Here is a 26,123-nt window from a genome sequence, read left to right as displayed (position 1 = left end):
ACAGGTCTCCTGTTGATGATGTCAGGCTGTGACTATCAGGAACTTTCAGTATACTTTTGACTTTTCAACTTGCTGCTCCAGCGTTACTCATAAACTTTTTGGAATATCTAGAAGTAGCTTGTGCTTAAGCTGTTTTTCCTAGAAAATCCAGCATTTGATAGCTCACCCATACAAAATAAATTTTATAAGCAGAATGACTTTGCAATCTTGTGTAAAGAGTTTCCAGATCTAGTTGCATATATGTCTTTGGACTTCATGTCTCCTAGTATACCTACCGCTGGGGACACACTGGCTTTTCATTGTGTGTGTGTTTTTTAAGGGGTCATGATTTCAATGTTTCTATTTACATATTGCACATATGATAACAGAACTGAAATGTCATATGATTAAACATTTCAAACAAGATGTAGCATGATGACATTATGTACCGTATCATAGTGAAATCTCTATCCCAGTCATGTGGGTACAGGTCAGAAGAATATAAGAATGCCCATACTGGATCAGACCAATGATGCATGTAGCCTGACAGGGGCCGGTGCCAGATGCTTCAGAGGGAATGAACAGAACAGGGCAGCTACTGAGTGATCCATCCTCTGTTGTCCAGTCCCAGCTTCTGGCAGTCAGAGGCTTAGGGACACCCAGGGCATGGGGTTGCATCCCTGACAATCTTGGCTATTAGCCTTTGATAGACCGATCCTCCATGAACATACCTAATTCTTTTTTGAACACAGTTACACCTTTGGCCTTAACAACATCCCTTAGTAATGAGTTCCATAGATTGACTTTGCATTGTGTGAAGAGTACTTCCTTTTGTTTGTTTTAAACCTGCTGCCTATTAATTTCATTGGGTAATCCCTAGTTTTTGCATTATGTGAAAGAGTAAATAACACTTCCTTATTCACTTTCTCCACACCAGTCATGATTTTATAGACTTCGATCATATCCCCCCCTTATTCATCTCTTTTCCAAGCTGAACAGTCCCACTCTTTTTAATTCCTCCTCACATGGAAGCTGTTCCACACCCCTAATCATTTTTGTTGCCCTTCTCTGTACCTTTTCCAGTTCTAATGTATCTTTTTTGACATGGAGCGACCAGAACTGCAGGCAGTTTTTAAGGTGTGGGCATACCAGGGATTGATACAGTGACATGATGATATTTTCTGTCTTACTATCTATCCTCTTCTTAATTGTACCTAATATTGTTAGCTTTTTGACTGCTGATACACATTGAGCAGATGTTTTCAGAGAACTATCTACAATGACTAAGATCTTTTTCTTGAATGGTAACAGCTAATTTAGACCCCATCATTTTGTATGTAGTGCTGGGATTATGTTTTCCAATGTACATCACTTTGTATTTACCTACATTGAATTTCATCTGCCATTTTCTTGCCTAGTCAGCCAGTTTTGTGAGATCCCTTTATAACTCTTTGCTGTCTTCTTTGGAATTAACTATCCTGAGTAATTTTATATTGTCTGCAATCTTTTCCACCTCACTGTTTACCCCTTTTTTCCAGATCATTTATGAATTTGCTGAACAGCACTGGTCTCAGTACAGATCCTTGGGGGACCCAGCTATCCACCACTCTCCATTCTGAAAACTGAACATTTATTCATCCCCTTTGTTTCCTGTCTTTTAACCAGTTACTGATAGAGAGGATCTTCTCTCTTATTCCATGACAGCTTACTTTGCTTAAGAGCCTTTGATAAGGGACCTTGTCAAAGGCCTTCTGAAAATCCAAGTACGCTATATCCACTGGATCACCCTTGTCCACATGTTTTTTGACAACCCCCCCCCCCAAAGAATTTTAACAGGTTGGTGAGGCATGATTTCCCTTTATTAAAGCAGTGTTGGCTCTCTCCCCAAAAAATTGTGTTCATTTATGTGTCTGATAAATCCATTTTTCACTATAGATTCAACCAAATTACCTAGTACTGAAGTTAGGCTTATTGGCCTGTAACTGCCAGGATCATCTCTGCAACCTTTTAAAAAAATTGGCATTACATTAGCTATCCTCAAGTCATCTGGTATAGAGGATAATTTAAGTGACAGTTTACATACCAGAATTAATAATTCTGCAATTTCTTATTTGAGTTCCTTCAGAACATCTTATTCTGGTGACTTATTACTATTTAATGTACTGATTTGTTCAAAAACCTCCTATGTTAATACCTCAATCTGGGACAGTTCCTCAGATGTGTCACCTAAAAAGACTGGCTTGGGCGTGGGATTCTCCCTCACATCCTCTGCAGTGAAGACTGATGCAAAGAATTCATTTAGCTTCTCTGCAACGGCCTTGTCTTCCTTGAGTGCTCCTTTACCACCACAACCCTCAGTGGCCCCACTGATAGTTTGGCTGGCTTCCTGCTTCAGATGTACTTAAAAAAATGTTGCTATTTTGTATATCTTTTGCGAGTTGCTCTTAAAATTCTTTTTTGACCTGCTTAAATCTATTATTATTCTTGACTTGCCAGAGTTCATGTTCCTGTCCATTTTCCTCAGTAAGATTTGACTTCCAATTTTTAAAAGATGCCTTTTTGCCTTTAATCGCCTCTCTTACCCTGTTCACCTATTGTGGCATATTTTTTGGCCCTCTTAATGTTTTTTTATTTGGAGTTGTAACAGGTTTCAATCGGTCCACCGAGCCTCTAGGGGGTGATGGAGAGCTACTGTCCCACTGGCAGGCCTTAGTCACCCCTTTCGGTCACTGGGGAATTAGCGGAGAAAGTGTGGCGGCCAGAGTCCGTAGCGTGCCCCTGAGGCAGGGGAGTGCTGGCACGAGTCAGTGGTGTTCGGGATTTTGCTACCCAAAGCGGGTTGGCTGGGGTAGAGGAATGCAGGCCCACCCAACTCCACTGCGTTCCAGCCCAGGGCCCTGACAGTGGCGGGACGAGAGGGTCCCGCCGCTGGGTCAGCGGGGAACCATCCGCGCCACGCTGATCACATACGCCCACCACACTGTGCAGTTCTGCCCCTGGGCTACTTCCTTCCCGGTCTCTCAAGCGGGCCTCTCCAGTCCCTCCAGCTCGTCCGGGTATTCAGCTGTTGGCAGCTCCAGCTCCCCCTGTGTCAGGCTTGGGTTACAGCCTGGCCCCTCCAGTTCCTCCGGGTACTCGGCAGTTGGCAGTCCTGCTCGCCTCAGTCCTTCCTCCAAGTCAGGTTTCTCCTGGCCCAGGGCCTCCCCTGGGTTGGCAGCAGGGTCTGGAGGGAACAGCCAGCAGCCTTTGTCTGTCTCCCTCTCTGGTGCTGCCCTCACTGGGCAAAGGGCCCTGCCCTTTGCACTTCCTGTTCCACCCCTCCCCTTCTGGGGATTGGAGTATGCTTGGTCTGGGCCCGCCCACTCAGGCTGAGAGGATGGCTCTTTACCCTATTGTTCAGAGGGAAGTCACCCTGGCTCCCCACATACCCCACCCCTCAAATCCAGCTCCCGACCATCGGAGCTGGCGTCCTCACCCTCTCTGAGGCGGGATAGAAAGTCTGCACTGGCGTTGTCCCTTCCTGCCCGATGGTGAATCGTGAAGGCATAGGGCTGCAGAGCTAGATACCACCGCATCAGTCTGGCATTACTGTCCTCCTTATTAAGCCACTTCAGGGGTGCATGGTCTGTAACCAGTGTAAAGGGGGCTCCGCGGACCTATTAGCGCAGGGCATCGACTGCCCACTTAACTGCTAAGGCCTCTTTCTCCATGATGGAGTAGTTCCATTCTCTGGGGAACAGCTTCCGACTGAGGTAAACAATAGGGTGTTCCTCCCTGTCCACCTCCTGTGAGAGGACTGCCCCAAGCCCTACTCCTGAGGCATCAGTCTGAACGATGAAGTCACGATGGAAGTCAGGGCTGAAGAGTACTGGATTGCTACACAGCCGTTTTTCGATAGTTCGAAAGGCCGCCTCGCATTCATTGGATCAATGCGCCCGGCGGGGGCTGTCCTCGGTCAAGAGCTCCATCAGCGGGGCAGTAATGCTTGCGAAGTGGGGTACAAACCGCCGGTAATAACCAGCTAAGCCCAAGAATTGACGCACCTGCCTCTTCGTGGTCGGCGCTGGACATTCCTGGAGGGCTTGGACTTTCCCGATGAGGGGGCGTACCTGTCCCCGGCCCAAGGTGTACCCCAGGTAAGTGATTTCCTCCTGCCCGATTTGGCATTTTTTTGGATTGGCCGTAAGCCCGGCTGTGTGGAGGTCCCGGAAGACAGCTGCTACTTGGTTAAGATGTTCCTCCCAGTTATTGCCATAGATGACCACATCGTCCAAGTAGGCCGCAGCATATTTTGTGTGTGGTTGCAAAATCCGATCCATCAAACGCTGGAAGGTTGCCGGGGCCCCATGGAGGCCAAAAGGTATCCGGGTGAAATGGTACAACCCTGAAGGGGTGGCAAATGCTGTCTTCTTGGACCTGGGATCCAAGGGGATCTGCCAGTACCCCTTTGTGAGATCAAAAGTGGTGATATAACAGGCCTCCCCGAGCCGGTCGAGGAGCTCATCGATGCGGGGCATTGGATAGGCGTCAAATTTTGAAATGGCGTTTACCCTCCGGAAGTCAATGCAAAACCTCTGGCTCCCATCCAGCTTTGGTACGAGGACGATGGGGCTCCGCCCCTCGCTCTGGGAGTGCTCAGTAACACCCAGATACAACATGGCCTGGACTTCCACCTCTACGGCCTCCTGCATTCACCTAGGCAATGGCCGGATTGTCTCTCGGACCACCACCCCGGGTTCAGTCTGGATCACATGGTAGGCGAGCATAGTCCGCCCGGGTTTCGTGGTGAATGTCTTGGGGAATGCCCTTACTAAGCAGAAGGCCTGTTCTTGCTGCTCGACTGTGAGTGTCTCTGCTAGCTGGGGTTCACCATTATCTGACTCCTCTGGCGGTTGGGGCCCCAGGTCCGGTTCGGGGGGGTACAGGGCAACTAGTAGTCCTTCCCGTTCCTGCCAGGGTTTTAAGAGGTTTACATGGTAAATCTGTTTTTCCTTACCGCGACCAGGTTGCTGGATTTCGTAGGTGACAGGCCCTACCCGGTGGAGGACCTCATATGGACCCTGCCAGCGGGCAAAAAGCTTTGATTCCGCTGAGGGGAGCAGGAGAAGTACTTGGTTCCCTGGCCCAAATGATCGAGCCTGGGTTCCCCGATTGTAGTGCTGCTCCTGGGCTCTTTGGGCTGTATTTAAGTTCTCCTTCGCGAGCTTGCCCGCCCGCACCAGCCGCCCCTGCAGCTGTAAGACATATTGTAAGAGACCCTGCGTTGCAGACGGGTTGTGTTCCCAAGTCTCCCTCAAGAGGTCCAACACCCCGCGGGGTCGCCACCCATAGAGGAGCTCAAACGGGGAGAACTTCGTGGACGCCTGTGGGACTTCTCGAATTGCCATTAGTAAAGGAGGGAGCAGTTGGTCCCACTGGCAGAGGTCCTGGGTGGGGAAACGCCGCAACATTCCCTTCAGGGTCTGGTTAAAACGTTCGACCAATCTGTCAGTCTGGGGATGGTAGACCGAGGTCTGCAGTTTCTTAATCCCTAATAGGGCACATACCTGACGGAACAGCTTAGAAATGAAGTTGGTCCCTTGATCAGTGAGTATCTCCCGTGGGAGGCCCACCCTTGTGAAAATCTTCACGAGCTCCGCAGCAATAGTGTGGGCGGTGATACTTCTTAAGGGGACGGCCTTGGGGAAGCGGGTGGCGTAGTCCAACAGGACAAGGATGTATTGATGGCCCACCTTACTCTTTGGAAATGACCCCACCAGGTCCATCACTACTCACTCAAATGGTACACCTACGACTGGTAAAGGGACCAGGGGGGCCTTCCGTACCCCTGCCGGGGCTGCATGTTGGCAGTCCGGGCACGACACACAGTAATCCTTCACCTCATGGTGGACGCTGGGCCAGAAGAACCTGGCCAGGACCCAAACCACTGTTTTTTCCTGGCCTAAATGGCCTGCAGCCGGGATGTCATGTGCAAGCTTCAGGAGAGCCCGACGATGAATGCGGGGAACCACGAGTTGGGTCCGGACCTCTTGGGTCTGGGGGTCTCAATCAACGCAGTAGAGCTGCTCATGACTGAGTTCAAACCTAGGCCTCCACGACCTCACCATCCACCCGGGCCAGCTACACATAGGCAAACCGGAGCATAGGGTCCTCCCTTTGATCTCGGCTAAAGTCCACCAGGTCAGGAGGGGGGCCAGCTGTTTCCAGGCCGTCCTGCCCGGGTGTGGGAACTGGGGCAACTCCGGGATCTGACCTCGAGTCGGGGCCTGTCTTCATCTCAGGTGGAGCTCCCTCGAACGCCTCCTCGGTCGGTAGGGATCGAAACACCTCGACGAAGTCTGGCCAGTCGCGGCCCAGAATAACTGGATAGGCGAGAGATGATGCCACTGCCACACTCATTAACTGAGTTGCTCCGTTCACCATGGTGGGGACCTGAACTGTGGGGTACGATTTCACGTCTCCGTGTATGCACTGAATCCGTACTTCCCCAATGGGCTGCTCGGTGTCCAGGAAGAGCGCCTGGCGGACAAGGGTCTGCCCACAGCCCGAATCAACTAGACCAACAACGTGGGTCCCGGCGACTTCCATGGGGGCTGTCAGTTTGGCCAAGGAGGGCGGACGGGCCCGTTGCTCCCTGATGCACACCAGGCCAAAGTTGCAGTCCATTGCAGGACAGCCCTGTTGCAGATGCCCGTACTTGCCACACCGAAAGCAAGGTCCTACCTCTGGACGCCCCAGCCGCATGGGTGCACCGGTGGGGCTGCAGGGTTGGCTGGGGCCTGGTGCTCGGGTTAAGTATCTAGAGGTGGAGCGCGGTGGGGACTCGGGGCGTCGGGGAATATCGGTCCTGCCGCCATCTGGTTGTCGGATACGGTGTGGTGTGTCGGCTTGGGAGGTGGACCTCCTTTCAAGTTTCTGTGCACTGGGTCCAGAGTTTGGGGGGCGGGCTGCCAGTCCTATTGGGGCCTCTGCCTCTAGAAAGTCCTCCATAAGCATGACGGCCGCGCTCAGACTTTGTGGCCGCACCGCAACACCCATACCCTCCCCTGGGTCGGGAGGATGTGCACGAATTGTTCGAGGACGACCTGTTCAGTCACCTCAGCCGCTGTTCGATGCTCGGGTTGTAGCCATCAGCCACCTGCGTCCTTTAGTTCCTGGGCCACAGCCCAGGGTCTGGCGCCTAGTGGATAGACCTTTTCCCGAAACCGTCGCCGAAATGTCTCCGGGGTCATGTCGAAGGCATCCAAGATAGCTGTTTTCACTTGAGCGTAAATGCGGGCCTCATCATCTGGGAGTCCACGGTAAGCTTTCTGGGCAGGCCCCGTCAGATATGGGGCGAGGAGGGTCACCCATTGGTCAGATGCCCAACCGGCCACTGAGGCAACCCGCTCGAAGGTCACCAAATAGGCCTCTGGATCATCCTCAGGCCCCATCTTGGCCAGACGGATCGGTGGGGCAGGAGGGGTTGGGGTGGCTGCCCTCTCTGGTTGAGCCCCGCCGTGGCCCAGCCACAGGGTTGCAAGCTACTGGAAGCATTGGGTTTGTTGTTCGTGGTGCGGAGCCCCCAAGGTTTGAAGCACCTGCTGCTGGTGGGCACACAGCTGCTGTACGAGTTGGTGCTGCTGCTGTTGCTGGCTCTCAGCCAGGAACTGGATAAGCCTTTCCATCTCCATCTTTCAATTAGGGGAGCTTCAGAGGCCTCCTCGCTCTAATCCCTTCCTGCAGGGATAGGGACTGGTGCCCGCATTCTCCAACACTCGTGACAGGTTTCAATCAGTCCACTGAGCCTCTAGGGGGCAATGGAGAGCTACTGTCCCACTGGCAGGCCTTAGTCACCCCTTTCGGTCACTGGGGAATTAGCGGAGGTGTGCTGGCCAGAGTCTGCGGCGCACACCTCAGGCAGGGGAGTGCCAGCACAAGTCTGCAGCGTGCCCCTGAGGCAGGGGAGCACTGGCCAGAGTCTGTAGCGCGCCCCTCAGGCAGGGGAGCGCCGGCACGAGTCTGCGGTGCGCCCCTCAGGCAGGGGAGCGCTGGCACGAGTCAGTGGCATTTGGGATTCTGCTACCCAAAGCAGGTTGGCCGGGGTAAGGGAACGCAGGCCCACCCAATTCCACTGCGTTCCAGCCCAGGGCCCTGACAGTGGCAGGGCGAGAGGGTACTGCTTGGTCTGGCCCCGCCCACTCAGGCTACCGCCGCTGGGTCACCGGGGAACCGTCCGCGCCATGCTGATCAAATATGCCCACCACACTGTGCAGTTCTGCCCCTGGGCTACTTCCAACCTGGTCTCTCAAGTGGGCCTCTCCGGTCCCTCCAGCTCATCCGGGTATTCAGCTGCTGGCAGCTCCAGCTCCAGCTCCCGCTCTGTGTCAGGCTCACGCTGGCCCGGGTTACAGCCTGGCCCCTCCGGGTACTCGGCAGCTGGCAGTCCTGGTCGCCTCAGTCCTTCCTCCAGGTCAGGTTTCTCCTGGCCCAGGGCCTCCCCTGGGTCGGCAGCAGGGTCTGGAGGGAACAGCTAGCAGCCTTTGTCTGTTTCCCTCCCTGATGCTGCCCTCACTTGGCAAAGGGCCCTGCCCTTTGTACTTCCTGTTCTACCCCTCCCCTTCCGGGGTAAGCTTGGTCTGGGCCCGCCCACTCAGGCTGAGAGGGTTGCTCTTTACCCTGTGGTTCGGAGGGAAGCCACCCTGGCTCCCTACAGGAGTATACATTTAATTTGAGCCTCTATTATAGTGGTTTTAAGAAGTTTCCATGCAGCTTGTAGGCATTTCAGTTCTGTGACTGTTCCTTTTAATTTCTGTTTAAGTAGCTTCCTCATTTTTGTGTCATTCTCCCTTTTGAAGTTAAATGCTACGGTGGTGAGCTTCTTTGGTATTTCTCATCCTCCAAATGAATGTTAAATTTAATTACATTGTGGTTGCTATTACTGAGCAGTTCAGCTATATTCACCTTAGGTTAGGGTTAGGTTTCCTCACCCTTCCCCTCATGCTCATCTACTTGCTGATCTTTACAATTAAATGCAAGCTGAAGTCATGTGATCGGTCCCAAGAGGAAAAGGTAACATGTTGTCCACTGATTGGATCCAATTCCTGTATCTGCTGGATTCCAACACACCGAGAACACCAGATATCTGGCAAATAGTGCATGGTTTTAATGCAATGTACAGTGTGCTTCACTTTCATGTTACATGTTCCACAAAAATAAAATATATGATTTTTTAAAGTGTGCTTATATTCTGAAATACAACTGTATATATATTCTAATATACTCTCTCGTAGTGATTTTAGATCAAATATGTTTAACGTGAAAGTCAAAAAGATGATTTTTCTAACTATCTGCACCACAAACTGCTCCTGGGATCTGAGAATCCAGCTGGGCTCTTTCCACCTCTGAAACCATCACTGGGAATAAAGATTAGTGATTCTGCAAGCTGAATTTAGCTGACAGTTTTCTGATGGTGTGCAAAGCAAAATAGAATCCAGCTTGCTCTTCTATAGCTGTATTAATTGCAGGGTTAACAGGAGTAAAACATTTTTCCTCATAGTGATGGGGCAGATAGGTCCCACTGACAGGGTTAATGAGAGACTGTGGACCTAGTTAGCACTGCCTGCATTTCACCCGCAGCAATGTTAGGCATGGAGAGGGGAAGTTAAAAGGAGATCTACTCCATTTCAGCCCTGCCCAGGCTCCCAATGTGAGAGAAGCCTGTCTGCAGCTTGGAGACTGCTCGGAGGAGCTCCTGTTAGAAGGGATGAACAGCTCCTGTGAGATCATGGGAACCATGGACTATTTGAAGGCAAATCCTGAAAAGAAGCGGGGGGTCCCATCAAACCTTCATTGGATGACTGTGTTTTGAGTTGTGATTTTCTGTTCCTTTTTTCTTTTAAACTATAAAATAAGGGTAAGATTAAAATGTGCCTCTAAACAAGGATAACTACTTAACAGAGAGAGACAATACAAGCACACCATGTATTTTCTAGTCATTCTAGTAAACATGTTTTCAGGGTTTCTGAGGTTTTCTGTTTTATAAAAGTTATTGATAAATACTTTAGATGCCACAATTTCACTTCCTAGAACCCCTGGAGTGCCACACTTAATGTATACTCAGTGTCCAAATTTTTGAATGGCACCCACATAACTGTGAGAATTCTCTGGAAATGAAGATATACATAATTCTATGGAATTCAAACCATGGTGTCAGATAGCTGTCAATTTGCTTTTTTATGTCAAATGTCCAAAATGATCTGTTAAAAATCTAGAGGGGAAATGTCTCTAAATTACAAATATTCTTTTTTTTTTAAAGCGGGAGGGAGGAAATCCACCCATCTTGCAAATTTTTAAACATCACAGATGAAACAGCAGTCCCTAATTTTGCAAACCCCCCCATAAAGACACAAACCAAAACAAAATATTACCTCTTCTGGGTCTACAGTAACCTTTCATAATGCTAAGGCATAAAAGAGGAAGGAAACATACAGAGCTATCATTTTTTAACCCGTATTTCTTCTTAGCACTGATTTTTCTTTTTCTTTCAGATATGTCAGATATTTAAAAGCAGAAATCTTAAATTCCTGTTATGTCCATGGACAAGACCAACTTATAAAGATTTTGTTTTTTAATGCTCAGGTATGGAATAGTAGATTTCTTTTTTTTATAAAACTTAGATGATGATAACAAATAAAAAAATAATAAGCTTCAGCCCTCACAAATCATCTTCCACTTTGAGTATCTCAAAGTGCTTTTAAAGACAGCTATTTACATCCCACAACATCCTACATGATAAAATAATGCTGTATTCATTCCAGAAATGAATACTTTGAGTAAGAGAAGTCAAGTGATTTGCCTAAGGCCACTCAGCTAATCAGGTGGAGAGCTGGCAACAGAACTCAGGAGACCTGACTACCCATCTTCTGTTTTGACCACTAAACCAACTTCCTATGCAGAGTGTAATACGTTTAAGGTAGGTTAAATTTTCGGGGCACATGAAGAGAGAGGTCTTTAACCTGGAAGGTTACAAACTCTATTTGTAGAAAGAGTTCATTTGTGTAAATCCTCTTTTTTGAATCTGACACCTAATTTTTTCCCTCATCTAGCTCAGCATTTCTTAAAATACTTCAAGCTCAAAGGTGAAAATCATGGATATTTACCTTCCCATTATCTTTGTGTGTTGATTCTTTTCTCCTGTGAAATGCATTAAATGCACGTACATCCCCCAAGGTGCAGTGATCAACAGGTGGGCTGGTGACTCCAAAGAAAGGGGATAAAAGCCCAGGCAGGAACTGCACTATGATGGGGTGTATATCATTTATCACACTATACATAGCTTAGACTCTAATGTCACTAAGAGAAATATCCGGGGGGAAAGAATTAAGAGGAAAATACCTATTAACACAGACTCTAACTGCTATTTTAGAAAGGTGAAAGCTGCTAATGTTTTCTCTTTTTTTTTTCTTTTCGGATTGAATTTCATTGTCCTATTTTTTTTTCTATTCCTGCTGTAAAGTCATATGAACCCTCCCTTGTTCTTCACTTTCCACACCATCAAAATATTATTCTAACTTGTTCTCCCACTTCCTAACTAAAATGGGAGTCATGGTTCAAGAGTACATCAGGGAGGCAGCAATACTTACTGGCTCTGAGGATGTTCTCCTTGCTGCTGCACCTGGACTGGACCTGCGAAGAGAGCACAGACTCTATGAGCTACAGTAGTTAACAGGCACAGCAAGATGTGGCGATTTAATGGGCAAGCTCCTGGGATCTAGAGTCAGAGGCTCTAAATATTTGACACCTTAACAATTTTATATAGTGTATATATAGGATACATATATTCAAGCAGAAACTTACTGGTTGACAGTCTGAATCTGATATAAGCAATTAAAAAACGCAAACAAGCCAGCCTAAAGGACAGATTTTTAGGTTAAGAAATGAATATACAGCTTTCAAAGATACATATTAAACTTCAATTTTACATTAAATTCCAAGTTCATGGTATATAATTGTGACCACAGTGATCCTGAACCTAAGTCCTTGTGTTTTATGTGCAGACCAGAACAACAATATGCCTGTATTAACATAATCTGCTTGAAGACTTGATTATTGCTGCTGTCAGTGGGGCTGCTGAGGTTTCGTAGAGAGAAATTAAAAATGCTAACAAGTTAGAATGTGGTGATTGTGAAAACATTTATCAATTCTGCTTCACAGCTGCACAAACATCTTCTGGCTGGAGACAGATGAATTTGTTCAGCTGTTTAAGTCTAGTTTAGAAAAGTACTATGCCTAATATGCTTTAGGGTTTAGCTGATCGCCATATTTGGGGTCAGGAAGGAATTTTCCTCCAGGGCAGATTGGAAGAGGCCTTGGAGGTTTTTCGCCTTCCTCTGTAGCATAGGGCACGGGTCACTTGCTGGAGGATTCTCTGCTCCTTGAAGTCTTTAAACCACAATTTGAGGACTTCAATAGCTCAGACATAGATGAGAGGTTTTTCGCAGGAGTGGGTGGGTGAAATTCTGGTGGCCTGCGTTGTGCAGGAGGTCAGACTAGATGATCATAATGGTCCCTTCTGACTTTAGTATCTATGAATCTATGAATATGCTTTTTATAATGTAGATCTACTTTGGAAAGTGATTGTGTAAAAACACCATCTTCCTAATCAATAGATCTACTCCTTGTGTACCTGATTCCCACTGTGTTACTCCAGTTTTATCCTGGTGTGACTCCAGTAAAGTCAATAGACTCAAACTGGTGTAATATTGAAGTAACAGTGGTGAATCATGTCTGAGTAGAGTCATATCTGCTTACTATGGAGACTAACAGAAGTTTTGGTTTTCAACTATTGTTAGCCCTGCAAAGCCAATGCAATATAGGATATATCTTCACTGCAGAGTTAACTTGAGCGTAGATAACTTGAGTTAACTTTTCTCAGTCTTGCTTGAGTCAGAAAGTCACACTGTGAAATGACACTTGAGCTGCACAGAGTAATTGGATTAGTAGTTGATGAGTTGTCTTAACTCGAGCTGTGGCCTATACCCCCAGGCCAGCCAGCTGTTAAAAGTTAAAAAGCACCATCAAACTTTAGTTCAAGGTTTTTGTGTGTGGATGGGACTCAAGTTAGAGACAATACTAGTTATAACTCAAATTAACTTTGAAGGGAAGACAAGCCCTATGAAAGTGCGAGAAGTGTGAGCTGGATCCTTTTCCTTCATGTGCTCCTTCAACAGAATTGTTCACTAAGACTTCAAGTACAAGCCAATAAATTACACCCATGCAAACCTATTTACAGCAATAGGGTTGCATAGGTGTCATTGAGGGCATCATAATCCTTGTAAAACCTTTTTTAGTGTTGAAGAAGGAAGGGTAGGAAGGAAAGAGACCAGCTTAACTTTCAGATCTGAGGTTGAGTTTGTGGGGGTGGGAACTAGACAAATATCTGCCTGCAAACTGAGCACACATGATCTGGAAATTATTTATGAGTGATAAATGTGGAACTCCAAAGTGCCATTTTTCAGTCTCTTTTCAGACTAGAGCCATCTTTTAAGTCTGAAACTAATCATTCCTTGTTTTCTAAACCTCTTTCTTTCATTCCACAGCAGCTTGCCCCAAACGCATATTCACACAACAAGTTGGATTCTACAGCATAACAGTCTACTCATTGTAATGAAAAAATTTATGATGGTAATGTTGCAACTTAGAGTGGATTATGGTTGTTCTTCCCTGAAAAAAAACTGTTATGTTTAAAAATTAAAACCACCCTCCTTCCCGTCAAAAATACTACACAGGTAAACTCCAAAATGTCAGTGATGCCCTGATTTGGTCCAGAGTTGTTCTTCCATTTTTCAGGTACATGATAAAATAAAATCTCATTGGAAGAGGAAAATGTTTCTCTTCGAAGAGCAATTCTGGACCAAAAAGGAAGGTATAATGGTATATATGAGAGCAAGAGAGAGAGAGAGAGAGAGGGAGGGCTGGATGGGTGAGTGGGTCACAGTTGAGGAAAATGCAAAATGTACTATGCAAAAGGAGAGATGGGCCTATCTGCATAGGATATTATTTAAAATTGAAGAGGCTATGCTATTTCTCATTGAAAACCATATGCAAAGAGAGAACAAAGAATGGGCCTGTTGCAAAATAATCAAGAAATTCAGCAAACTTTGGAATGAAACCTAGTGAAACAACAACACAGTCCTAAAGAAAAAAACAAACAAAAAAACCCACACAAACACTATAGAAACAATCTAATAAAACAAACTAAGTAAAAATATGACTCAAAGGACACAGATAAAAGCTACTAGAGAGAGGAAAAATGTTAGTGGACAAGTCAAGAGAGAGTCTTCAACAAAGTGTGGGAACAGAAGGAGCCGAAACCCATAGCGCAAAGCAATGTTTGCGAATGAAAACCAACTCCTTTGAGCAATAATAGTTACTCTCGAGTCGTAGCCTCTATTCCTCCTGAGTTCATCTTTAAGCCCTTCCAATCTATAGTGGAGCTAGTGTATGAACAAAAACAAGAAATTTATAATGCAAAGAGCAGCTGAGACTTGCAGATCTAATATAAAAAATGTGCTGACAGAATACCACTCTTACAACGTCCAGATGACAATGGCAACAAAAGACAGCTGGCTTCAAACATAGCTCTTGGAGGTATTTTTTTTATTCTATGAGCACAGAGGACTTCAAATGACAAAGCTAAACTGTGCTTTGCAGTGTCTCATGGTGATCTAATGTTTATCCTTTATCACTCACCTGATTAGCAAAATATGCACTGTGGGAAATAATTTGTTTTCCACAAATTTTAAAAGCAGATGTAGAAGAGGAATCCATAACTGTGAAAAAAACACTCAACTAGACTTGATCATTTCCAATCCTAGGCTCATAGCTGCTGAATACAAACTGTGCTTCAACACAGCTGAAGGATTAATCAGTTAGCCAATTCTCCAATTTACTGTATATTGCACATTCATAGGCTGTTTCATTTTTTGAATATTGTTCTATTAAAAATTATTTTACTTGTCAAAAATAGTGTTTGATAGCCCAAACCTACTTTAGAGCTTTGTGTAAATTGTCTTTTCATATTTTATCATTTGTATATGTTTTGTACCTGTGATATTTTTTAAATCTGTATGTAAATCAGGGTTACATGATTTTTAAAATCATATAACCCTGAAGTAAATATTCTAGTGTACCATCATACACCATATCATGACTTGCTGGGACAGATGGTTTTGGAACAACTGTAATTCTTCCCTCACTCACAGGCTGCTCCAGAGATAGTAACCTGTGCCTGTCTCCCATATCACAGGAAATCTGATTTCTCTTCGGTCTACATTCCCCTAGCTGCCAATATATTTTGGCAGAGAAGCTCTGAATAAATTGGGATCTCATCCAATATCATTCCCCAGGGTGGCTCAGGAGGGAACAATCAGAAAGCAGAGCATCCACAATCCACTGCCCTGACCTTTACGTCCATAGGATTTTATTATATTTAAATCATAATTGTATTGCCTTGTAATGCAGAGTAAGCCTTGTTCCCATGGGCGTAAGCACCAAACGCTATGCGAAACAAAGCATTTTAAATTAAAATAAACAGAGGAAATGGTAAAAACAAGAAACCTGCTGACAATCTCTATCAATCATGACTGGTCTGAGACATGAAATCACTTGTGGCAAATCTTAGCATCTATAAGGGTATCTTTACAAGTAAAATAGAAAATGAAATGAAGAAAAGCTCATGTTACAAGTGAAGTAAAAGTAAAATAAATAAAAGAGGAAAGAGAAGCCTTTACTACATGACCACAATCTTTAGGAATGGTTAGAGAATTTACTTACCTTTTATACTTCATAACAAGATTTAGAACAGAGTATAAAATCAGCTCTTCATTATGGGAGGTAGTTAAAAGCCATAGATTATCGTAAAATGAATGGCTACACAAACATGAAGAGTTTCCAGCCAAATATGAAAAGCTAAGTCTTATGGGGAAACATTTCAATTGAGGTTTATTGCAACATGAAGAATTCGTAACATTAAAACACATGATTTTACCACCAGCACTAGAAAGAACCCATTTCTCAAGAACACAGAGGAGCATAGGAGGCTAACCGATAATCTAGTTACGGGAAAGCATATTCCACTATTAAGACAGCATGCAGAATGTGGAACCACCAGCAGAAACCCAACAGGAAGGGAATGGGTTAGCCAAGTTGCAATGAAGGAAGCAGGACATGTGAAGCACAGCAGCAGTTATGAATTTGAGAACTGTCTTCCTTTAACTGCCCTATAAATGTCAGACTCATTTAAGAAGTAAGGAAAAGATTATTTTCAGTGTGTTCTACAAGTACTACAAGTCATGGCTATAAGTTAGTGTGGAACTCTCATCACCTTTCCCTGACACTTCAACAGTTGTGTAGAAACCAGCTGTACTCTGAGAGAGATCTGGTGCAGTATACTGTTGCTGCCTTTTTCCATCTGTTTCATGAAATAGGCAGAGTGGATAAATTGTGTATAATCCACTCTTGGAATACAAAACCTCCAATACATTCAAATCACTTTTCAGTATCAGACTGTCAGCAGCACATGAGTGGCAAGAAGAACCTTAGCACCACTCAAGCTTTAGTACATACTACTGCATGGCTGTTCAAATTCTGCTAACTTTCAAATTTTTCTCGTCATACTTACCTACAATTAGTAATTATATGATCGCAGTTCCACACAATTTACTGTGTGGATATTTTGGATGATCCCTCCAATACTGAAGACCTGTCTACTTTGCATTGGTATTAAAGATATCATTATCTTATTTTTAGGAGCTCTGGAGTATACTCTGCTGTCCCTTCGCAAAAAATTTTTCCTTGCCCCACAATTAAACATCATAAAATCACAGCATTTTATAACAAATATCCCAGCACTATGTTATAACTTTGTAAACCATAATGGTTTTGGACTATTATTGTAGGATATTATGCATAAGGTCACGGAACATAAAATCAAATGAAGAAAGTATCAGAGTAATATACTAGGATTTGATGGTTTTAGAAAATATTTTGTTTTTTATTTTAAACCTATTCAAAATAACAGAGAAAACTATAATTGTTTTTGTTGAATTAAAATAAAATATAAAAGAATTTTGTCTAAATAGGTTACCCATACACACGGCAAATATATATATAAAATGGTAACATTTTGGTAACATGGTAACATTACATAATGTGGATAAGAGATGCACAGGCCTTGATATTTAGGAAAGCATCCCCATTCAGGACAGCACTTAATTGGAGCCAAAGGCAGTACAAAACTAAAGAAAATCCTTTATCTGTATAACGGAAATACATTTAAAAGAGAGACAAAATAAAAGTGACTTCAAGGAAATATGGTTGGGGCAAATCTATTATTCTCTAACAAACCTTAAAAAGAGGAATATGCTCTTTTCCCATAATAATAATTCCCAATAATAGATCAAATTACAATTATTGATTATAGATTTATTATCCTCAAAGGAGATTTAAATGACAAAAAAGTTACAATCAGCTTGGTATATCCCAAAAGCAAAAAGATTTTAAAAAGAAATTCTTTAGGCTTCTAGATTCCTTCCAAGAAGGAGAAATAATTTTAGGATATTATTTTAACATTGAATGCTAGATTAGAAAGAGCAGACACTAAACAAAAGAGAGATACAAATCTAGATCTTTATAAACAGATGATAGTTTTATATGTTCTCATTTTATTCTCATCCACATAAACTTTATATGATGATAGACTGAATTTTGATCACTAACATTGTCTTCCAACAAACTATAAACATAGAATTACATGGTCAGCTCTTGTTCCAACCAAACTAACATTTAATTTGAAGGGTGGGGAAGAAATCATTCTCCAAACAGATTGGCACACTGAATTGTTTCCTGTTACAAGATCCAGACAGAGCAGTCATTTAAAAAATCTTCTCATATTTTGAACATAACAACAAAGATTACATACTAAGGGGTCTTTCTTTGCAAATAAAGCAGTTATGAGAGGTCATTTTATTAATAGTCTCTCCGTTGAAAAAGTGAGACTACAAGATAGATTGCAACTGGTACACGAGATGCAAAACCAAAAATCATATCATTAAAAAAATAGTTCAAACAAAATCCTACAAAAATGCATCAACTTAAGTTGCAAGCTAAACACCTTGCTAAATGATAAAACAGAAAAAGCTCTTCAGATATACAAAACAATTATTCTGTGAAAAGAGGGACAAAAGGGAATAAAGGGGATAAACTGTTAAGCAGAAAGCTAAAAGAAAAGCAAACTATCAACATAATCGTCCACGCATGGTTAGGAATGAAGAGAGGCAAAAAAAATGGGAGATGTTTTTTCATATTATAAAAATATTTACAAAAGTTATTTTTGTATTAGAAAAATAAAAATTATGAGCTAGATTGTGCCTTGAGGTAAAGTCCGGAGTATGGGACAGCGAATAGATGTGCTGCCCCAAGAGGAGCACTGGGAAGGCATAGTTCTCAGAGACACTTGTTAGGGACCGGAGTGGGAGTACTGGGCAAGCAATCCTTGTGCTTTCCCTGTATGTTCTGTGCTCTCAGTCACAAACTGTAAGATCCATATGGTTGCTTGGGGTTACTAGGAGGGGACTGGGCAGCCTTATTACTTCTTGTACTCCCATATAGCCACAAAGGATGACAGTTTTTAGTGTTAAATAATGTGAACCTCCTCATATTTCATTTAGACATAGTTCTGCTTGAATAATTCATCAGAGAGGAAAAAAATTAGTATTTATAAATGATATGAAAAATGGTAAAGTCCTAGATCGAGATGGGTTACCAATAAAAATATTATAAACATTTATAGGGAAATTGGTAAGTCCTCTTCCAACTACAAGAGCTGTTGTTCCCAAACCTGGAAAGAACCTTACATCATATAATCCAGTTTCTTTATTGAACTGAGATGTAACATTCTCACCAACATATTGGTGAACAGACTACCTCTTAGAGATAATTTTAAGTTATCAGAGACCAAATAGGATTTATAAACAATACAGATAATCTTATATGGGTACTAGGAACATTACACTCACCAAGATAAAAAAAAATCCTCTACTACTCTTAGATAACTGCTGAAAAGGCCTTTGATAGGGTTGAATGAAGTTACTTTTATAAAACTGAATGCCTTGGGAATAAGTTCCCAGTTTAAGAAATGGATAATATAAATGGAAGCAGATCTAATATCTTTTCTTTCCAAAGAGACACAGAAAAAAGAGGTACCATTGTTATTCACCATTAGCAATGGATCTATTTGCCTAATATATATGCAATAATACAAGGATAAAAGGTGTTGCTGAAGGACAAGAGGAAGTTAATCACCTTGCGCAGAAATGATGATTCTTCAAAATGTGTGTCCCTATGGGTGCTCCACTCTAGGGGTATCTGCATCCCTGCCCTGCTGATCGGAGAACTTTAGTAGTAGTATCCATTCAGCCCATGCATTTGCTGCCCCGTCATCCTCTGCCCCGAGGCTACCCAGCGCTGCACGGGTGTACCCTCCTCAATTCCTTTTCTAGCACAGAGTCACTGACAAGAACTCAGTGGTCAAGGGGAGGAGGGTGGGTCACGGAGCACCCATAAAAACACACATCTCGAAGGCTGGGGATTCAGAGTCGAGCCTGTTATGGATGATACTACTGGGGCACCGAATATGGTATCTGAAGCAGAGTCCACCAAGATGGCATAGTGCTTCGCAAAGGTATGTGCAGATGCCCAGGGAGCTGCTCTGCAGATTTCTGATATAGGGATACCCTTGGAGAAGGCGACAGACGAGGGGCCGATCTTATACAGTGTGCGCGTATTGAAGATGGGGGTGTTACACTGCAAATCTGGTAACAGAGTTTGATACAGTTCAAGACCCACTGGAGAGCTTTGAGCAGCAACTGCTGTGTCTTTTGACCTATCAGCAAGGAAGAGGAAGAGTCTCAGAGATTTTCTAAAAACTCTTGTCCTGTCCAAATAGAAGGCCAAGGCTCTCCTCATGTTGAGCATATGGAGGATGGCTTCCTGATTATCCTGATGAAGTCTGGAAGGTGGAAGGTGAATGAGTTGGTTCATGTGAAATGCAGAAGTCACCTTGGGAGTGAATTTAGGATGTGGTCTAAGCATGACTTTGTCAGGGAAGAACACTGTGCAGGGGGAATGCGCCCTCAGAGCCACTATCTCTTCTCCTATCCTTCTTGCTGAGGTGATGGCGATCAGGAATGCTATCTTCATGGAGAGGTGAGTTAAAGGACAAGTGGCCATAGGTTCAAATGGTGGTGTCCTTTTCATACTAGATTAAGATCCCATTGTTAGAGCCATGCATGGATACAAAATTTATATCTGCAGATGTGCATATCTGTGGAGTTGCATGGCTCTAGCGACAACGAGTGAGATCAGCCAGGCCATGACCAGCGACCGGGAACCACAGTGGCAAAAGCACCCAGCTGTCCCTTCCACACAGCAATGTGCATCTCCTGTCTGGGAGGGTGTGAGCCGCTTGCACAAACTAGGGTGACCAGGGACAGTTACCTGTGAACCTGGCGCCTGCTCCAGTAGGAAGGGCTGTGAGTGGTACAGCCCTGCTGGAGGAGCTGCCCAGGCTGGATGCTGGCTCCTGCAAGCAATGGCCCAACATGCTGATGCTTTTGCCACTGCGGTTCTTGATCCGGTAGCTGGCCATGGCCCTGCTGATCTCGCTTGTTGTCACTAGAGCCCTGCAATATCCACTTTATATCCAGGGATATCTGCATCCATGGATATAAATTTTGTATCCGTGCAGGGCTCTACTCATTGTGGGGTAGGAAGTCTGGGTTGAGGAAAGAGGAAACCTATTTGTAGTTGAGTGGGAGAAAATGGAGTACCCTTCTACCTGCTGGTGGAAGCTTGCAATTGCTGCCAAGTGGACTTTTAGCAAGTGTGACGGGGCAAGGCCAGATGGCTGTAGTAAAGTAATGGGAGACAGATATATTAGCCACAGGCTAAACAAATCCCTGTTACTAGAATAAGCAAATGGCAGCTGCTCCAGGTCAATTAAGACACCTGGGGCCAATTAAGATCTTTCCAGAAGGCAGGGAGGACAGCTAGGTTGATTGGGACACCTGAAGCCAATCGGGGCTGGCTGAAACTAGTTAACAGCCTCCCAGATAGTGAGGTGGGCGCTCATGTCACGAGCTGCAGGAGGAAGTTGCGCTGTTGGAGAGACTGAGCAGTACACATCATATCAGGCACAAGGAAGGAGGCCCTGAGGTAAGGGTGAAGTGGAACTTGAGGAAGTGGAGACTGCTATGGGGAAGTAGCTCAGGGAATTGTACACACCCTGTTTCTAAAAAGTCATCCACTACAGCTGGTACTATTAGGGTCCCTGGACTGGAGCCTGGAGTAGAGGGTGGGCCCGAGCTCCCTCCTTTGCCCCCTGATGAATCACTGAGACTGGGAGACGAGAGAGACTGTGCAAGGGAGGATAGCTTCTCCTCACCTCCCTCGCTGGCTTATGATGAAAATGGCTCAACAGGCTGTGACCCTTGCCTCTAGAGAGAGAAGGGCTATGTGGAGGGTCACAGTGAACCTCTGAGGCTAGTGAAATCCGCCAGGAAACGTGAGACCCACAGAGATAAGGACAAAGCTTTGTCACACAAGCTAATACAGAGTCCCGATTTTTTGAGAGTGAACAGATAGTCTAGGATTACAGGTAGAGTGGCTTTATCCGGGGTGATGCCTTTGGGCTGGCACCAGATCTGAAATCTAGTCTACTTTTGTAGGTAGGTATGACAGGCAGTCTGTAAACCGAACCAAACTGAATGCTTGGGGGCATCTCATGCACAGTCTGGCATGAGCTATAACCTATGTGTCTGTAGTCATAAGCCCCAGAAGCTGGAGGCAGTGTCTGGCTGAAATTTGGGGGCTGGATTGCACTGTCTCTTGAAGCATGGAGAGGTTTAGGAATCTGTGATGTGGGAGGAGCACCCTCGCCCAGATGGAGTTGATGTCAGCTCCTGTGAATTCTAACCTCTATACTGGCATCAATGTCACATTTTTGTGCATTGATTTATAGGCCCAGACTCTGGAATAGATTCAATGTGGTATGGCTGTTTGTTCGGCTTCAATGAAGGAATGTGTCCCGAAGACAGAATTGTCCATTAAGGATAAATCATGATGCCCTGGGAGGGTAAGTGGGCCGCCACTACTGAGAGGACCTTGGAGAATACTCTGGGGGCCGATGAGAGGCCAAAAGAGAGTACTCTGTACTGGTAGTGGTCTTGGTCTAAGGTAAACCTGAAGCATCATCTGTGACTCGGTATGATCGAGACGTGGAAATATGCATCTTGAAGGTCGAGGGCTGAGAACCAGTCTCCTTCTACTAATGCTGGAATAATTGTTATGAACGTGACCATCTTGACCTTCTGAGCCTTGACAAATTTGTTGATCACTCTGAGGTCTAGTATGGGTCTCCATCCTCCCTTTTCTTTGGTATTAGGAAGTAGTGAGAATAGAAGCCTTTGCCTTTTAAATGTGTGAGCACTGGCTCTATGACTCTTATGCTGTAGAAATGGTTTATCTCCTGTTGTAGCAGGCTCTCGTGAGAAGAGTCAACTGATAATTATAGTGCATTTGTTGTATGGTGTTCATTAGATAAAGAGAGTCTAATATGCTCCCTTAATTATCTCACACAGAAAGCTTGGGGTGGGGACGAGGGAGTTCTGCATCCTGTGTAACCAGTATGCTACCACGCAGTCTTATTTTCACACTGCCTTACTCCCTGGCAAGTAGACTGATGAATCACTTGGTTTAAGGACTGTCTTGTTTGTTGTCCTGTCTGACCACTATTAAGACATTTCCAAATCCTTTGCCTGTTCTAGTTCAATTGCTTTTTAACTTGGTGTCTGTCAGGAAAGCTGAAACTCCAATAGTGATGTAAATGAACTCTTATCTTTTGACACAGAATGAATTGTTCTCTGACCTTAGCACATATTAACAGGATTAACATTTTTAATAGCGCTCCAGTCATTTTACTTTCCTACTCCTTTGTTTTTAAATGAGGCTTTCCACTAGAATCAAGGAATATCAGGGTTGGAAGGGACTTCAGGAGGTCATCTAGTCCAACCCCCTGCTCAAAGCAGGACCAATCCCCAACTAAATCATCACTACTTTCACAGTTCTCTGCCTTGTCCACAGTAATAGCCAAATCAATTGTAATACCACAACAACCCAATTCAGACAATATTGCTAGAAATGGAAACTATTTCCTCACCTGTTTTAAAGGGATGACAGTGAAGTATATGTTTTAAAAGAGTTTATCAAATTTAATATAAATTCCCTTCAAGAATATATAAAAGAAACATTATTAAGGTTGCAAAGTCAAGCACTCAAAAGTTAGGCAATACCAGAATTCAAGTTATCTGTGCAATCCTATTTTTTCCCCATAATGTGTGTATGGATTATGGTAAATAAATTATATGATAACATACAATTTTTCCCACAGGAAAGCTGCCAGAGATGGATGATGATAAATGTAGGGCTGGCCAAAAGACAAGAATTCTGTTTTGTGAAAAATTCTGAGATTTGAGAATTTTGTTTCATTTTGCATTGGAACAAAACTGAAATCTGATTTTTTTTTAAATGAAAAATGAGAGACACTTATCCCAGAATAGCCAATAACCCAATGGTTAGGCTACTCACCTGAGACAGCAGAGTCTCAGGTTCAAGTCTCTACACTGCCTTATTTAGAGTAGGGACTAGAACTTGCGTCTCCCTCATCCAAGGCCTAACCACTGGCTATTCTGGGACGGACCAGTTTCTCTGTCTCTTGTTTTGACCAGGAATTCCACTCTGGACATTCCCAATGAAATTTTCATAGAAAATTTCTGCAAAAAGTGTCAGGTTTGATGGATTGGCGAAATGCCTTCGTCAAAAAATTCACAACCAGCATTAGTTAATTTAATGAGGCAGTTTTTCAATATTTCTTTTTATCTCCAAAATTCAATGAGGGGTCTCATGTTTTGCTTATCATACACCATCCAAACCCTGCTTGGAATAAGGAATTATTTTATTCCATCATGGGTTATTCCATTGCATTTAGCATTGAAGCACTGAATACCTTACAAATAGAAAGGTATTTATCTTAACACCATCCCTGCGAGCTAGGGAAGTACTCTCATTTTACAAAATGGGAAAGAGAGATGTATTTAAACCAAAATTTTCAAGAGTACCCATTAATTAACTTGAGACACCTAGGGCTGGATTTAATTTCAAGATATTGAGCACCCCCAGAGCTTCCCTTGACTTCAGTTGTTTTTGTGAATGCTCAGCTCATGAAAATCAACCGCTATGTGTCTTAGGAAAGACACCCAGAAAACGTTGGTTAAGTGACTTGCTTGGCATCACATAGGAAATCTGTACCATAGTGGAGACAGGGATAGAACCCAGTACTCCTTGGAACCAATCCAGTGTCTTAAACTACAATATCATCTTTTCTCTTGCTGAAGCCCATTACGCATTTGAACCTTCTAACTTCTGCAATGAAGTCCTCTGACAACAGCATCATTCCCCATCCACCTTGTGTGCTACCTGCCAATTTTGCAATCTCAATCTAAGATTTTGCCCTGTAACAAATTAATAAAAATTGCAAAAATATCTGCTTTATGTTTAGTTAACACTTATTTGTTGTCAATGTCTGAATAAACAGTTGACAGGGAACGGGAGAGATCTCTTTATGAAAAAAACATAGAATCATAGATCATAGAATATCAGGGTTGGAAGGGACCCCAGAAGGTCATCTAGTCCAACCCCCTGCTCGAAGCAGGACCAATTCCCAGTTAAATCATCCCAGCCAGGGCTTTGTCAAGCCTGACCTTAAAAACCTCTAAGGAAGGAGATTCTACCACCTCCCTAGGTAACGCATTCCAGTGTTTCACCACCCTCTTAGTGAAAAAGTTTTTCCTAATATCCAATCTAAACCTCCCCCACTGCAACTTGAGACCATTACTCCTCGTTCTGCCATCTGCTACCATTGAGAACAGTCTAGAGCCATCCTCTTTGGAACCCCCTTTCAGGTAGTTGAAAGCAGCTATCAAATCTTAAACATGGTTCCAACCACTTCTATTGGGGTCTGATAAAAGGCCTATAGAAGTCAATAGGAATCTATCTTTTCATTGACTTTAGTGGGTTTGAATCTGACCCTTCATGTCTGAGAAAGCTCACAACCTGCATCTTACATCTCCAACTAGTCCTCTAGTAAAGTCAGCAGAGACTAGATGTGACATTCCTGACACTTCTGAGGTAAGAGGGGAAAAAACCTTTAAACCTGAACAACGAACCTTGCAGGCCTTTGTTTTATAAGAAAACAAGAAAAGATGCACAACCCCTCTTTTTTTTCTTTGCAGGTCACCTTTAAGGGCAAATTCCAACTTCCATTCTAAGCCTTCTTTTCAGAATGCTTTCTCGAACAATTTTGGAGAGAAATTTTGTGTGCTTGGTGACAGTCCAAATGGGATTTGGAGAGCTTCAGGAAAACTAGTTGGACTATTTTTGAGTTATTTGAGAATGAAAAAACACACCTTCTCCATATATTCCAATCAGAAATTTTGAACTCAGATAACTTTAAAATAGTTGAAACTACAAGTCTTGAATTCATCTTGTTATTGCACCTTTCCAAGAGATTTTAAAAACAGCAAAAGAGCTAAGGAATGCTGATATTTGAAATCCTTAATTAATGCTAGACTTTACTGTTTTTTAAAATATCTTTGTCATACATTTATACATATCTGTGGCAATATATAAACACACGTACATAAATGTGCGTGCATACAGAGGGAGACCCAGTTGGCCCTTATGTCATTCCCAATGGGAAAAGGGTAGCAGGAACTGTTTAAAAGTAGCTCTTCTGTACCATCCTACTGCAACGATGACTTCCTGGCTCTTCTGCCGTCTGCTGCACAGCTCAGTACAATAAACGGGTACACACTACCTGTAGAGTCCCCCTCCATCCAGTGTCCCTTATGCAATAGACCAGGGTCAATTCTGCAGCCTTAGGGGACCTCTATGGCCATGGAAGAGGAGGTTAAAGTTGGCCCTTATGAAGTTTATAAGCGCTGCAAGAGTAGAGTTTGTAATCTGTTAAATTTATAATCACAGAGCTG

General features: G+C 43.9%; 1 protein-coding gene across 21 annotated transcripts in view; it reads right to left on the bottom strand.

Annotated features, from left to right (window-relative positions):
* Nucleotides 1–26,123, bottom strand: part of GPHN (gephyrin) — a 590,148-nt gene that overhangs the window by 103,820 nt on the left and 460,205 nt on the right. For 19 of the 21 annotated variants that reach the window (XM_073348373.2, XM_073348352.2, XM_073348355.2 and 16 more), the window contains one exon: nt 11,604–11,646. In XM_073348373.2, the coding sequence (XP_073204474.1) occupies nt 11,604–11,646 (43 nt within the window). Of the gene's footprint in view, nt 1–11,603; nt 11,647–14,393; nt 14,457–26,123 lie in introns of all 21 variants that reach the window. The other 2 variants (XM_073348374.2, XM_073348375.2) reach the window with 1 other exon arrangement.

Source organism: Lepidochelys kempii, chromosome 6 (assembly GCF_965140285.1).
Source record: "Lepidochelys kempii isolate rLepKem1 chromosome 6, rLepKem1.hap1, whole genome shotgun sequence".
Lineage (NCBI taxonomy): Eukaryota > Metazoa > Chordata > Testudines > Cheloniidae > Lepidochelys > Lepidochelys kempii.
Note: the sequence above shows the minus strand (reverse complement) of the source record. Positions and strands in the feature narration are given on the sequence as shown.